The 15,127-nt window shown below is 36.6% G+C and overlaps 1 protein-coding gene across 3 annotated transcripts in view; it reads left to right on the top strand.

Annotated features, from left to right (window-relative positions):
- Positions 1–15,127, top strand: part of Exoc2 (exocyst complex component 2) — a 223,616-nt gene that overhangs the window by 104,217 nt on the left and 104,272 nt on the right. For all 3 annotated transcript variants that reach the window (XM_090356361.1, XM_090356362.1, XM_090356363.1), the window contains exons 23-24: positions 10,349–10,404; positions 13,454–13,576. In XM_090356361.1, the coding sequence (XP_090212487.1) occupies positions 10,349–10,404; positions 13,454–13,576 (179 nt within the window). The remainder of the gene's footprint in view (positions 1–10,348; positions 10,405–13,453; positions 13,577–15,127) is intronic.

The following is a 15,127-nucleotide window of genomic DNA, read 5'->3' as shown; positions in this document are numbered from 1 at the left end:
GACATTATTTTTGTATTTACCCAAAGGAGCTAACATTTATGATCCAAACAGAAGCCTGCATGGGAATTTTATAGCAACTTTTTTCATAATTGTCAAAACTTGAAAGAGCCTAACAAGTCCTTCAGTAGGCAAATGAATAGATAAGCTAATTATATAGATTTACTCAAACCGCAGAAAAGATTAGCTGTCAAGTCATGAAAAGACATGGAAGACTCTTCAATCACATTGTGATATAAAAGAAACCAATCCAAAAGACTTTACTTCTAGTATATGATTTTAACTGTATGAATCTTTCTAGAAGAGGCAAGAATATGAGGACAGTGAAAAGATCAGTGATTTCTAGGGGTTAGTGACAAAAGGATGAATAAGCACACATATGACATTTATAGGGCAGTGAAAATTCTCTGTGTAGCACTACAATGGTGAGTACGTGCTGCCACGAGAGTGACTGATCTTTGGTGACCACGAAGTGTCACTGAAGGTAATGGGTAGAATATACCCATTAGGAGGCAGAGAGTTAATGGCATTTCTATATCTTCTGCTGAACCTTATTGACAAACTTAACACTGCTCTAAAATACAAGGACTATCTTGTACTAAAATAATGATTGTGACATGGAGCTGTACTGAAGCTCTAGCAGAGAGTAGGTAGTACAACTTTACTTTTTAGAAAAAGAATATAAACTAGACTATAGTTACTTCTGGTGGAAAGAGTGATGGAAGAATTGGTTGACCTTGTACTTATTAATTGTTCTTTCTATTTCTTTTCTGAAGTTTTAAAATTTCAAAATAAAGAATTAAGAACAAAGTCTTTATCAATCAAAAATGTTTAATATTTTGTTAATTGACTTGGACACTTTACCTTAGCAGTCTGCGTAGCAATTTGTCCAAATTGTTAAGAACACTCAAATTTATATATATAAAACATTTTACAAAGCATTTTTCTGTACATTAAAGAAAACCTGAGGCTCAAGTTAATTGATTTTTCAAGTTATGGTTTAAACCCAGACCATAATTCCAATAAATATCTGTGTACTTGCTATCCACTATGCAAAAGTTATTACTAAAAATTATCATCAGGAGATAAACACATGTAGAACACTGATAACCTTTCAAGAAGTGCTGGCACCATTTTTTCACTAGTGGTGCTAAATTTTGTCATTAAATAGAAGTCCTGTCAACATAGTTCAGGTGAACAATTTTGTATTATATAGTCAGTCACTTTGTAAAAAATGTTATTGTATTGTCAGGGCGATTTAAAGAGGGGTAGAGGGGTCACAGTTACCTTTGTAAGGTAGTGAGTACATTACTTCTTGAGCATTGTTACCCCTTCCTACATTTTCCCCCACTTCCCCTCCCCTCACTCTTTCCCAAATTATAAAGTTCATTTCCAACATAATATCTTGTGAATATCAGTTATATTGGGTCACCCTTTGTCCTTTGTCTCATCATCTTATTTTTCCCTTTCCCTTCCCTAATTCAGATAAACAAATAAATGTATATACCATACACCAGGTACCAAAGGGGGATACAGTAACAACGGGATAACCCATAAGGGAAAAAAAAAAGAATAAATAGCTTTATGTAGTACATTAAAGACATCACAAAGATAAATTTCTTATTTCCATATCCTGGAGTTCATTTCACTTAGGCTTATCCTCTATGGCACATAGTTTTTGAGCTATTGCATTCCTCTGGTAGGAAAACCTAGACACATACTACTTGTTACAAATGAGGGAAACCATGGAGTCTAGCTTTCTTCACAATATAATTTTTATGTACTGTTTAGGGGCAACTTATAGTTCTTCTCTCCCATGTGCAAGATAGTCCTTTATAGTATTAAGCCTGGTGTGTTCCCACACAAATATAAGCCTTGTAAGAAGAATCTGCAGCTGTGTCCCTGTAGCTACTACAATGTCCTCAGCATCAGAACCATGACCTCCATAAACAGACACTCAGTAAATGTTTTTAACGACGCACCTTTCCAAATTCATGTGGTGTCTCTACTTGATTAAAAGGGAAAAAAACTGAGCAAGGAAGCTGCTTTTTTGTTTTGATGTATGAAAACAGGCTCCTTCTTGCTGAAAATGGTAAGTTGTACTGCTGATTTACAGGAAGCTCATTGTGTATGTACAGCATCCTTACTCAAAGTAGAGATGGGCTTTGTTGTCTCCATGGGGAATTTCCACACAGGGCTACTAGATTAATTGCTAAGTGATAGTCTGGGTTGATATTGTGTGGGTGGGGGCACTTTTTTGGTCAAATAGTATGACACATTCTAATTTAATATTCAGACAGTAGAGAAGTTACATGTATTATAAATGCTTAGACACTGTTTCCCATTCCCTCACTTCAATAACATGGAAAGTTGTGGGGGTTTAATCTATGGGTAACCTTTCTAAAAGCCATACTCATTACTATATCATAATAATGTAGCACATTTTTACAATTCCAAGAAGCATGTCAGTTTGCCTTATTTTTTTCTATGCATGCCATCCACATTGATAATTGCTTCTCTATTGGCATTTTATACTCTACTACTCTGAGTGTAAACTAGAAGCTAGTTTTTCTAACACATGTAGAATGTGTTCACTATGTTATGCATCTGCATCTTTCTAGATAACTGGCACTCAGCAAAAATTTTAATGATTTTTTTATTTGCAGTTAGCTGTTTAGGAACATAGCTAGGGAAGTAAAGTTTATTTGGAAAGCAAATAGATTTAACCTTCGCAACATTCTACTATACTTATACTTTATTCAGATTATATTTTTCAAATGGATCTTAGTATATACTCTCAGAAGGACTCCAGCTTTCCTATAGTTGGTGAAAACAGACGCTTTGTCAGAAAGCACTTCCTTTTCACATCAACAGAGGCACTTAATATTTTTTAGTGACTGGCTCAATTGTCACTTGACTGAACATTATAGAATCTTACATATAGTTAAGCTTCTCTTAAGTGTTCCTCATTCATTCAATTAGATAGTTCAATCCTAAAATCTTAGTGGTGTACATGATAGACATATTTACCTTGCCTTACTCTTTCAGTCACAGGGTCTGTTTAAAAATGTAGGGAAAGGCCAGGAGTTTGGCCTAGTGGTAGAGTGCTTGCCTAGCATGCACAAAGACCTGGGTTTGATTCCTCAGTACCACATACATAGAAAAAATGTAGGGAAAATGATGTGTGCATCCCCATGCTTATAGTTTGTAGCTTATAGTTTGAGGAGTTGGGAGTTACTCATATAATTACACACATAAATGTGCAGCTGCTACAGTGGGAAAGAGGACCCAGCATTCCCACAAGAGGTGAGCCACATGTAGTATGTGGGATACAGGGAGGGAAATAAGTGCCCAATCTAGTCATTGCACCTCCCTCCATGCCCCAAATCTGGCGAATGCACCTTGCCTTTTAAAAATATTATTTGGGGACAGGAGTTTGACCTAGTGGTAGAGTGCTTGCCCAGCGTGCTTGAAGACCTGAGTTGGATTCCTCGGTACCACATATATAAAAAAATAGTTTTGAAATGGTGCTATGGCTCAAGTGGTAGAGCTCCAGCCTTGAGAAAGCCCAAGGAGAACGAATGCTTAGGCCTAGAGTTCAAGCCCCAGGACACACACACAAATTATATCTATACATATAAATATAATTTTGGCCTGGCCTGGCATCGGTGGCTCATGCCTGTAATTCTGCTACCATCTCAGGAGTCTGAACACTGAGGATCATTAGTCAAAGCCAGCACAGACAAGAAAATCCCTAGACTTATTTTCAGTTAATGATCAGAGAACTGGAATTGCCTCTGTGGCTCAAAGTGGTAGAATGCTATACTTGAGCTAAAGAACTCAGGGACAGCACTCAGGACCTGAGTTCAAAACCCATGACTGGCAAAAATCAATCAATCATTTTGTTTATAAATATTATTTGTGTTGTATAAATGAGAAAGCTACAAATTAGAGCAGTTTAGAAAGTCTTCCCAAACTGACTAGGTTATTGAGACAAAGTTAGTGCATAGTATAGCAAACAGATTACACTAAAATACCTTTTAGAGAACTTTTTGTGAAACTTGCACAAAATTGTAGGAGATCTTGGATATTGCATTTGGGCTGTTTGCTGCCATTTTGCAGTACATATGCTTGTTCAATATTAAGCGGTTTCTAATCAAACCTCACCTGTGCATGTATGACAGTCTTACAAGTTGTAGCAGGCAAATGTACACAGCATGCGTTTAGAAAAGAGAAAATAACATATCTTATAGTCAGGTATTTATATTCCAACCTAAAAACATAGTCCCTGGCGTATGTGTTCTGCTCCTTCCCATGCTTTCTGAGATCTCTTGAGGCCATGGAGCCATATCTGTTCAGTGCACTTTTCTTCATCACCACCTGGTGCTGCTTTGTACAGAGTGAGTGACAGAACTAAAGAATGAGGGAATAGATATCTATGTTCATAATAGCTTTGTTTAGCACCCAGGCCCAGAGTTCAAACCCCATGACTGAAAAAACAAAACAAAAACATATTAGCTTTTTTTGCAAAGCAGATGTCTATCTCAGAATTGGCAGGCCTGTGAAAGGCAAACCAACTTGTTTGAGATTATATAATTACATTAAAAAAGCCATAATTGAGATATGAAGTGTCTGTGTCACCTCAATGAACTTAAATGTAATGATAATCATTAATGTTGATTTTAGTAAAATTACAACAAAATGCAATGAAAGATAACTAATATATACCACATAAATTTCACTACAGTATATCTCCCTCCGTTGTTTATAGACCCTTGGAAAATAATGTCATGACTACAAGTTGAATTTTGGCCCAAGTCTAGGTCTCACAGCCAAACAGCACTTAAAGCTCATCTGTACTTCATTCTGCCTTACACCCTGAAGCAGCCACTGTCTTCCAGCAGACACATGTACAGCTTTGTGGCAGTGCCAGTGTCTTTCTGGTGGCAGCTTCCTCAGTTTTCCTGTCTTTCTCCATTCTATCTTTCCACTGAAGGATGAAACTGCAAGGTGAGTTAGAACCCTTAAGTCTGTCGGTGAAACCCAACATCATAATCCCCAACTCCAGTCAGATCGCTCATCCAGCTCTTTATGTTGGAATCCATTTGTTGGCTGTGGTCTTGCACACAAAAACCAAGATCTGAGATGATTAAGTACCTTATTCAAAGATAATGGTATTCCATAGACACATCCTTCCACCACTAGGGTTTTTACAGTGCCTCATACAGTATGTTTTATAAAATAACTGTTACACTGTATTCTTTTTTCATATATTTTATTATAATTATAATTAATAGAAGGGTTACATGATATTCACCAGATAGAAGGTTCATGACTTCACAAACATTGATACCCTTTTTCATGCCTTGGTCCCCATTTCCCTCCCCCCACCCCCACCCCTCATCTTGTTTTTCCCTCTTCCCTATCCTATTTCAAATAACCAATCGAGCATATATATAATATATCAGATAACAAAGTGAGATACTGTAACAATATGAAATAACCAAGGGACAGCAAAAAGAGATGAGAAATAACATAGTACATTAAGGAAGACAATCACTCATTAGATGGCTTTTTTTTCTATATTCTGGAGGTCCTTTCATTTAGCATCATACTATCTGGCCTTATGTATCTAGGTTTTGTTCTATGTAAATATCTGCTAGGAGAGCCCAAAGTTTCTACTGATTATGACAAATGAGGGAAACCATTGAGCCTATGTTCCTTTGAGTCTGGCTTACTTCACTTAATAAGATTTTTTTCTAAGTCTTTCCATTTCCTTACAAATGGGGCGATGTCTTTCTTTCTGACAGCAGCATAGAATTCCATTTACACTGTATTCTTTAAGGAGTGATGACAAGAAAAATATCTGTACATACTCAGATTCTTTTCCAAATGTTTTCCATCTACTGTTGAACAAGGAATCTGTAGATACAGATGTCCAGCTGTTCTTTTTTTTTAAACTCTATTACAAAAGCACATTGTCAGCTATTTCCCAGCAATGTTTGCTGATGTGTGAATACCATGAGGAGCAAGCGAACCAGGTAACTTTTAATAAGTAAGCATTTGGGCTCCTCTATATATATTGAAATGTCTGTATGTTCTGCTTAACATCTATCCAATGGTGTCTAACATAATAGGATCTAGTAAATTTACATTAACTGGCTGAGAACTGTCTGTCTTTCCCTTAGAAGGAAAATAACATTACCTGAGAATAAATAAAATGCTATGTCGAGGACAGTACATACCTTCTGGAAAGGAACAACTAGTTAATGATTTTTGTATCTTACATTTTTATTCTTGGAGTTTCTTGCCATCCTGGTCATGTTGCCCTGGACCTTGAGCTCCTCCCGAGTGCTGGAGTTAAACAGCTGTGACCTACCATGACTAGGGTAGTTATTTGATCATAACTAGCACTCGTATTTCTTCACATGGTTAAAACAGTACTCTACTAAGCTCGATCTCAAGCCCAAGGACTATTTTTCACTGGTTAATCTCACAGTCTTTGTGGTCTTCAGTGCCTGACACAGTTTTCCCTTCCTTTGTTCCTGACATTATTATTTATCCCTTGAAGTAGTTACTTGTTGTTTTGCGGGTAGAATTTTTGAAAAGCAGTGCTTTCATCCTGTTTTTTTCTCATAGAGATAAAATCTCAAAGAAATAATAAAATTTTCAATTGGAAGTTGTTTTGTTTTTTGTTTTTTATTTTTATTTTTTCCAGTTTTGAACTCAGGGCTGGGGCACTGTCCTTGGGCTTTCTCAAGGCTAGAGGTCCACCACTTGAGCCACAGCAACATTTCTGGCTTTTTTCTATGTAAGTGGTACTGAAGAATCGAACCTGGGTCTTCCTGCATGCTAGGCCAAACTCCGGCTCCAAAATTGGAAGCTTTTTTTTTTTCCTATATTTTTTATTGTAATTAATAGAAGGGTTACATTATATTCACCAGATAGAAGGTGCATGACTTCACAAACATTGATAGCCTTTCTCATGTCATGGTCTCCATTTCCCTCCCCCCATCCCTGCCCCTCATGTTGTTTTCCCCCTTCCCTATCCTATTTCAAATAACCAATCAAGCATATATACAATATATCAGATAACGAGGTGAAATACTGTAACAATATGAAATAACCAAGGGACAGCAAAAAGAGATGGTGAGAGATAACATAGAACATTAAGAAAGACAATCAGTCATTATATGGCTTTTGTTTCTATATCCTGGAGGTCCTTTCATTTAGCATCATACTATATATCCTTATGGATCTACATTTTGTTCTATTGTAAATCTCTGCTAGGATAGTCCCAGGTTTCTACTGATTATGACAAATGAGGGAAACCATTGAGCCTATGTTCCTTTGAGTCTGGCTTACTTCACTTAATATGATTTTTTCTAAGTCTTTCCATTTCCTTACAAATGGGGCAATATCGTTCTTTCTGTCAGCAGCATAGAATTCCATTGTGTATAAGTACCATATCTTGTTGATCCACTCATCAACTGAAGGGCATCTGGGTTGGTTCCATATCTTTGCTATGGTAAATAGTGCTGCAATGAACATGGTTGTGCTAGTGGATATAGTATGTCCTTGTTTCTGGACAATTGGGTAAATGCCAAGTAGTGAATTGCTGTGTCATAGGGGAGTTCTGTGTTTAGTCTTTTGAGGCACTGCAATACTGCTTTCCATAGTGGTTGAACGAGTTTGCACTCCCACCAACAGTGTAGTAGTGATCCCTCCTGGCCACGTCCCGGCCAGCATCTGTTGTTATTAGATTTCTTGATCATAGCCATTCTTACTGGAGTGAGGTGGAATCTTAGAGTTGTTTTGATTTGCATTTCTTTTATGGCCAGAGATGTTGAGCATTTCTTCATGTGCCTATAGGCCATCTTTATTTCTTCTTCAGAGAAGACTCTCTTTAAGTCTTTGGCCCATCTTTTAATGTGATGGTTGTTTCTTTGGAGATTACTTTTGGAAGCTTTTTTAAAAAATATTTTTCCCCCGTTCCCTATCCAATTTCAAACAACCAAATACAAATATATCGGATATATCAGGTAACAAAGTGAGATACTGTAACAATATGAGATAACCAAGGGACAGCAAAAGAGATGAGAGATAACATAGTACCTTAAGAACAACAATCATTCATTATATAGCTTATGTTTCTATATCCTAGAGATCCTTTCATTTAGCGTCCTACTATATGGCCTTTTGTATCAAGGGGGAAAACAAGATGAAGGGTGGGGATGGGGGGGGGCAGGAAATGGGGACCAAGACATGTGAAAGGGTATCAATGTATGGGAATTAATGCACCATCTATCTGGCAAATATCATGTAACCCTTCTATTAATTACAATAAAAAATATATGAAAAAAATGTTTTTGTTAGAAATATGGCTCTTCTCATCAAAAGTATTCTTGTTGTTCTTATTCACCGTCACATCCTTAAAATTGTGTTGACTAACTTAGATGAATCTCTTTTAATGTGTGTTCCATTAGTAATAATTAGTCTAATGACTCTTGCCAGGAAATTTTTTTTGCTGTCAGTATATGAGTTAAGTTCATAAGCAGTCTGCCAAGCATGTGACACTGTCTTGCTTCGTTTTAAGTCCCATTTTTTCAGCTTTTTAGTCAGCACTCTGGCCCATTCTTCATTTATATAGATAAGTTTTCAGAATTAAAAAACAACCTTACATTCACAGTCACCATTGCTGTGAGAACCCAAAGTCTCCAGGCTTTTGTCCTTATAGTAGCAATTGATGGGATCCTAAGTTCCTAGGACAGAGGTTATTGCATTTTCTACTTTTAGTTTTACACTCATCATGAGTTTAATATTATGCCTATGTTTTAGTGAATGTAGATGAACATACATGAACTGACATTCCACAGAATTGCAATTAGAAGACCCTAGACTTGAAACAGTGATCAAACTCTTGGGCCAGAGGGTGCACCCATGAGGTGTACAGTAGGAAACTAGTCAGGGGACTCTCTAGTGTTACTCTTGGTCTAACATGAAGGAAGCTGCTCCGGTCTCCAAATTAGTTTTACTTTCACTTATAGCTATGTAGACTATGTTCTTCTGTCCTCCCACATAAGACTTACTCCCTTGCAGTTTCCCTTTTCTCAGGAAAGACCAGTTCATATATGTATTATATTTATAACATTTTATAATTTTCAAGAATCCCATTAACATTATTATTCATATCCAAAGAAATATATATAACTAGCCTCTCATTAGTAACATAGTATACTTATATATTATCACATGTGGCAGAATCCAAAACCAGTTGAATATTTAGAATCTGAAGGTGCCCACACAAAAACTTGATTATATTTCCTTCCTAAGCAAAAGGAGGGGCAGCACTGTGAGAGAAGTGAGTGCTTAATAATGTATTTATGCAGACATCCATGGTTTTACAATGCAATATTTTCTGAATTCTGTTGGAAAATGAGAGTTATTCTTTGCAAAAATAACATTTTTTAATTTTACATGCAAAGTATTGATGATGGAACTCTAATGGAGCACTGATAGTCACAGATCAAAGGAGCAAGTATAATGATTGACAGAGAAGACCAAGAGTCAGGCCTTCTCTCCCAAATTCATAGCTAGTAGGTAAAACTGGGTTTTGCTTGAAAGGTGTGGCCTCAGACCCAGTATCCATACATCTTCTGGGTGTTACTGTATGAAGTCATGCTCATTGCTTCTGGAGCCATAATCTAAAATATTTTATTTTGTATGCCTTGCTTTACAGAATCAGAAAAGTGTGTGTTTCTGAGAGGTCTTTTCTCAAAGTGATATCCTCCGATCAAAATTGTCATTCTACATAATAACTTTGCTTTGACCTTTGGAAGTTAATAGGCTATGACACCTAATGTACATTTTACAAAGTTTTGTTAAAAATTGTCCTCTTTTCATTGAATTTGTTTGCTATGGGTTATATATGCATGAAGAAATAGAAAGGCATTTTTGAATTTTATTTTTGAAGTCAATTGACTAATAATTTATAGTTAGCATATAAGGAAAGAAATGAAAAAGTGAAAGAAAAATCCTAACTTAACCTTTATTTTACCAGTATGAAAACAGTCCTTTCAGTCATTTGATTCTCCAAAGGAAATGGACTGTGGTGGTGCTGCTGGTGGTGGTGGTGGTGGTGGTGGTGGTGGTGGTGGTGGTGGTGGTGGTGGTGGTGGTGGTGGTAGTGCTGCTGCTGCTGCTGCTGCTACTGCTGCTACTACTACTTTTTGTTTCTCCCCACTCAGGACATCTTGAGGCACAGTACAGCACACTGTGTGCTGATGCTAGCTGGAAAGAGGCTGGTTCTGCTCTCACTAAATACTGTTTTCCTCCTCCATCTCCATTTCAGGTGTCAGAAATTACTTAAAAGAAGCATTAGTGAATATAATTGCTGTGCATGCAGAGGTAAGCAGTTATTAGATGTTCCTAAGAAAAATGGATAAAAAGGGGAAAAAAGGCAAACTCAACTACTGTCCCCTGCTTCAGAAATGTATATGCTTTTTCTTTTTTCTCCATGCATTTTTGTTATTATAAAGGTGATGTACAGATGGGTTATAATTACACAAGTCAGATAAAGAGTACATTTTCTTTTGAACAAGGTCACCCCTTTTCTCACTCTCCCAAATTTTCCCTCCAATCCCCACCTACAGTTCATTTTCAGCATTTTGTTTTCTTTTTATCTTGTTTGTTCATTTGTCTTTGGGAAGACAACTGGGATTATGGGCATAGAAATGGTGGTACTAAGTATGAACAAACAAGTTTTTTCTGATAATTAAATTCAGTAATATTTGGAAGATACCAAGAAAATAGAATGGAAGGAGGTTTTTCCTCTAAAGAAATATCTTACTTTGGAAATTATCCTTCTTTTGTGAGAATACAAATAAGCTTGGGTGTTTCTTTCCTGTTGTATATCATTATAGGGATTCCAGAAAAGGTAGAAACTTATTGGAAAGACAGGCTTTCAGGGCAGCTGAAGTCAAAAAGAAGTAAATGCATAATTTCCTATCAATAACATTGCCTTAGGAGCTTGTTGATGTTGCTCTATCCAGTTTGTACATAAATTTGTTCTCCCTGAAGCATTACCAACTAAAGGTTGGTGCTAACGTCTTTACTGAACATCCTGGGAAGATGAGTCTTCTTAGGAACATAAGCTGCCACTATGGGCCACCACAGCTACCAACCACTCTTACCACAATGATGACCCATTTTCACCCAGTGATTTCTTAGTCCATTACTCATTGCTTTGCCAACACTTAACCCACAGATTGATGGGAAACCAGATAAAATAGGGCAGTATGAAGCTGCTACCATTAAGTAATTACTACTTTTGCCTAAGTACCTCTTCAGCTTATATTGCAGATAGGCACCTCTAGACTTCTCCTGCTTCTCCATCCAGGGGCACTGAAGCTATTGTGGTAAACTGAAAACACATGGGCAGTTAAGCTAAAGAACAGAGTGGCTTGCCGGGCATGATAGCATATGCCTGTAATCCTAGCTACTCAGGAGGCTGAGATCTGAGGATCAAGGTTCAAAGCCAGTCCCAGCACAAAAGGACCTGAGACTCTTATCCCCAGTTAACCTCTAGAGAATGGGAAGTGGGGCTTGACTCAAGGATAGGGCAGAAGCCTTGAGCTGAAGAACTGAGGGATAACGCGCAGGCCAGAGTTCAAGCCCCATGACTGGTCCCCCTCCTCCACCAACCCCATACACACACACACACACACACACACACACACACACACACACACACACACACACACACACACACAAGAACAGAGTAGCCAAAGACAGTAAAGAAATTATTACCTGTTTCCTAAGTTTGAAGTAATTTGAGCGCAACTGTATTTAGTATGCTGTAATTTTCATTTCTTGGTAAGAAGGAAATGTCTCTATAAAAATGGTTTTTATATAATTTAACTCCTGAAGAACTCTTTGTAATATGGAATATTGTTTAATTGTGGCTTTTATTAGGAACATAAAAATGCTGGTATTGTTAAAATCTGAGCATACTTGAAATATTCAGTGGTGGAACATTTCTGTTGTTTTTGAGCAGTGACCTTGTTGATTACTGCTAAAGCAGATTAGTTTTAGATGGTCATTGTCAGTAACTTGAGAATTATCTGGCTTTCAAGTCCCCTTTTAATTTAGCTCAATGGCTAAAAGTATCATTGTATTCCTAATGTTTGCCACATGACCTTAAATTGCCAGAAATTATTTTTTACAACCCAGTTGTGTTTGGTTTGATGTGAAGGTTTAATTAATACAAGTGACTCAATCAAAAGAACGAAGAAAGCAAAAACTAGAAAGAAAATGATGTTATAATATAATATTATAATATTATAAATCAGGATAGTAAGATGTTTTGGTAAACCTCCAAGTATAATATCTCTCACTTTGAAAGTGTTAAATGTTAAAGCTTGAAAATAATGTTCTAGTTTTCCCCCCTTCCCTTTCCTATTTCAAATAAACATATATACAATGTACCAGGTAAGATGATTGGGAGGGGATAGAGGCAGGGAAATGGGACAAAAACATAAGAAGGGGTGTCAATGTGTGAGAAGTAATGCACCTACTATCTGGCAAATGTAACTGTAACCCTCTATATATTACCTTGATAATAAAAACTAAAATTAAAAAAATAATCACACAAGATAAAAAAAGTAGGACAAAGGATAAACCAACTCAGCAGTGAAACTCACTAGACACTGTTGGAAATAAGCTATACACCTTAGAGGAAGGAAAGTCAAGAGGGGAAAAGCTGGGAGAGGGTAACACTGTTAAAAAGGAAATGTACTCATTACCTGACTTAGGTAACTGTTATCCCTCTGTATATTACCTTGACAATAAAACATTAGAAATCTGAAGGAAAAAGAAAATAATGTTCTATGTTAAGTAAATAAAAGGGAATAATGCATTCAGTATAGCATGAAACTAGAGACCTTGTTTAGTACAGAATAGCAGACTCAGTGTGAAGGGCTTTGTCATATTCTCAGAACAGTCTGACACAAGTTTCTTTGTATTGAGTCTCACTTTGTTGGTCAGGGTAGCCTCAAGCTCTTGGGCTCAGCTAATCCTCCTACTTCAACTTCCTAAGTAGCTGGGATGTGTGTGCCACCTCACCCTCACCAGCTCAGTATTTTTCTTAATTGTGGCAAATAACTATCTGGAATATATTTTTCTTATCTCTTCTTTAGAAACTCTGTTTCCTTTGAGAGGACAAGAGGAAATCTTCAAAACCATTTTGGTTTGTCAATATCAACAATATCAACAACAATGGAAATATATCTTTTTCTTTCATTCAGAACTTTGGTCTTTTAAAAATATGACTTAGAAAATCTACGTATGAATTATGTTACTTGTTTTTAACAAGTAACATAAAATTTTAGAACTCAAGCATAATTTTAAAAATACCCATAATACAGTGTGATTCTTTTTATTTTAAATCTTGCATCAGGTGTTCACTATTTCCAAAGAATTGGTGCCACGGGTCCTGTCTAAGGTGGTAGAAGCAGTTTCTGAAGAGCTGAGTCGACTAATGCAGTGTGTCTCATCCTTCAGCAAAAATGGAGCATTGCAGGTGGCAAAATTATGCAAATCTATGTTGAATTTTTATTTTTGGTTAAAATATTTGTGTGTACTTTATTGTTTTTAAGGCAGACCTATATCATCTTTCTTGTGTGAGCCATACTCATAATGTTCTGGAATTTCTATTCCAGACTTAAGAGCAGAGTAAAACCATAGTCTTACAAAAATTACCTAAATGCAGATTCTTTCAATAGCATTGATTTTTTTAAATATTTTACTTTACTATACTCAATTTCACAGTACATTACCCTGCCCCCCTACACACATAGAAAATTTGTAGTGACTTTAAAGTCTCACTGAAGCATTGAATGTAATGTACTTTTAAAGCACCAGTAGTTGTCTCATTGTACTCATATTTCACTAGCCTATATCCCAGTTATTGAAATTACACATTATAATAAAACTTTAGATCAGTTGATTCTTAGTGTGCTAAGACTGTAAATGTAAACTGGTAAAAACCTAGGTGTACAGGCAAATAAGTGCTTTCCTACCTGTGAGCTTTCTGTATACAAGGAACATTGGAGTTGTGTCTTAAAAATGATGGGGTTGGCACTCTAAAACAGTATGGGGGTTTCTCAAAAGACTACACATAGAGCTCCCATATGACCTAGCAATCCCACTCCTAGGCATTTACCTGAACTATCGCAAACAAGACCACACTAAAGCTACTAACACAACTATGTTTATTGCAGCATTATTTATCATACCTAAAATATGGATCCATCTCACATGCCTCTAAGTAGATGAATGGATCAAGAAGATGTGGTATATATACACAATGGATTTCTATGCTTCTGTCAGAAAGAATGACATTTCCCTATTCATAAGGAAATGAAAAGACTTGGGAAAAAAATCATATTAAGTGAAGTAAGCCAGACCCAAAGAAACAAAAGCTCCATGATTTTCCTCACTTGTAATAGTGTATGTGATTGTGAAATAGTATCTTATTCTGTGAGTTGTCTTTTTAGTTGTATCTATTTTATCCCAGTAGTGTTTATGTTCAATGAAGTCTTTATTTTTCATGTTTGTACTTTTACATTAACATCTATCTGTGAAGGTTTGTCAAGGTAATGGACATTTCTAAAGAAAAGAGTTCCATGCTCCTTCTTTTCTGTGTGAATATCCGTTAGTTCTAGTGTAATTTGTTGACGGGATTCTTCTTTCCTCGTTACATAATCATGACATTCTTGTTGAAAGCCAATTGATCGTAACTGTAAGAGCTGGACTTTGAGTTGTATATCATTGGTCTATATATCTGTTGAGGTGTTGGTGCTATACTAACATGACCATTGTAGCTTGGTAATTAACATTTAACCAAGAAAGTAGCTCTTTTGAGTTTCTTAATTTCCATGTGAATTTTAGGACTAATTTCTGCTGTGATCTTTTTACATTGAATCTGTATAACTCAGTTTAAACATGAGAGGAAGGCAGTGTGTCTGGAGTGGCATAGGTGTGAGGACATACCTCCTTCCTATACTGTGGGACAGGGGCCTCTTATGGCCAGTGCTTCAGAGCTTCCTTCCTCTTAGAGCCAGATTAAAAG

The sequence above is a fragment of the Megascapheus bottae genome, chromosome 22, assembly GCF_031878675.1.
Source record: "Megascapheus bottae isolate mThoBot1 chromosome 22, mThoBot2.hap1, whole genome shotgun sequence".
Classification (NCBI taxonomy): domain Eukaryota; kingdom Metazoa; phylum Chordata; class Mammalia; order Rodentia; family Geomyidae; genus Megascapheus; species Megascapheus bottae.
Note: the sequence above shows the minus strand (reverse complement) of the source record. Positions and strands in the feature narration are given on the sequence as shown.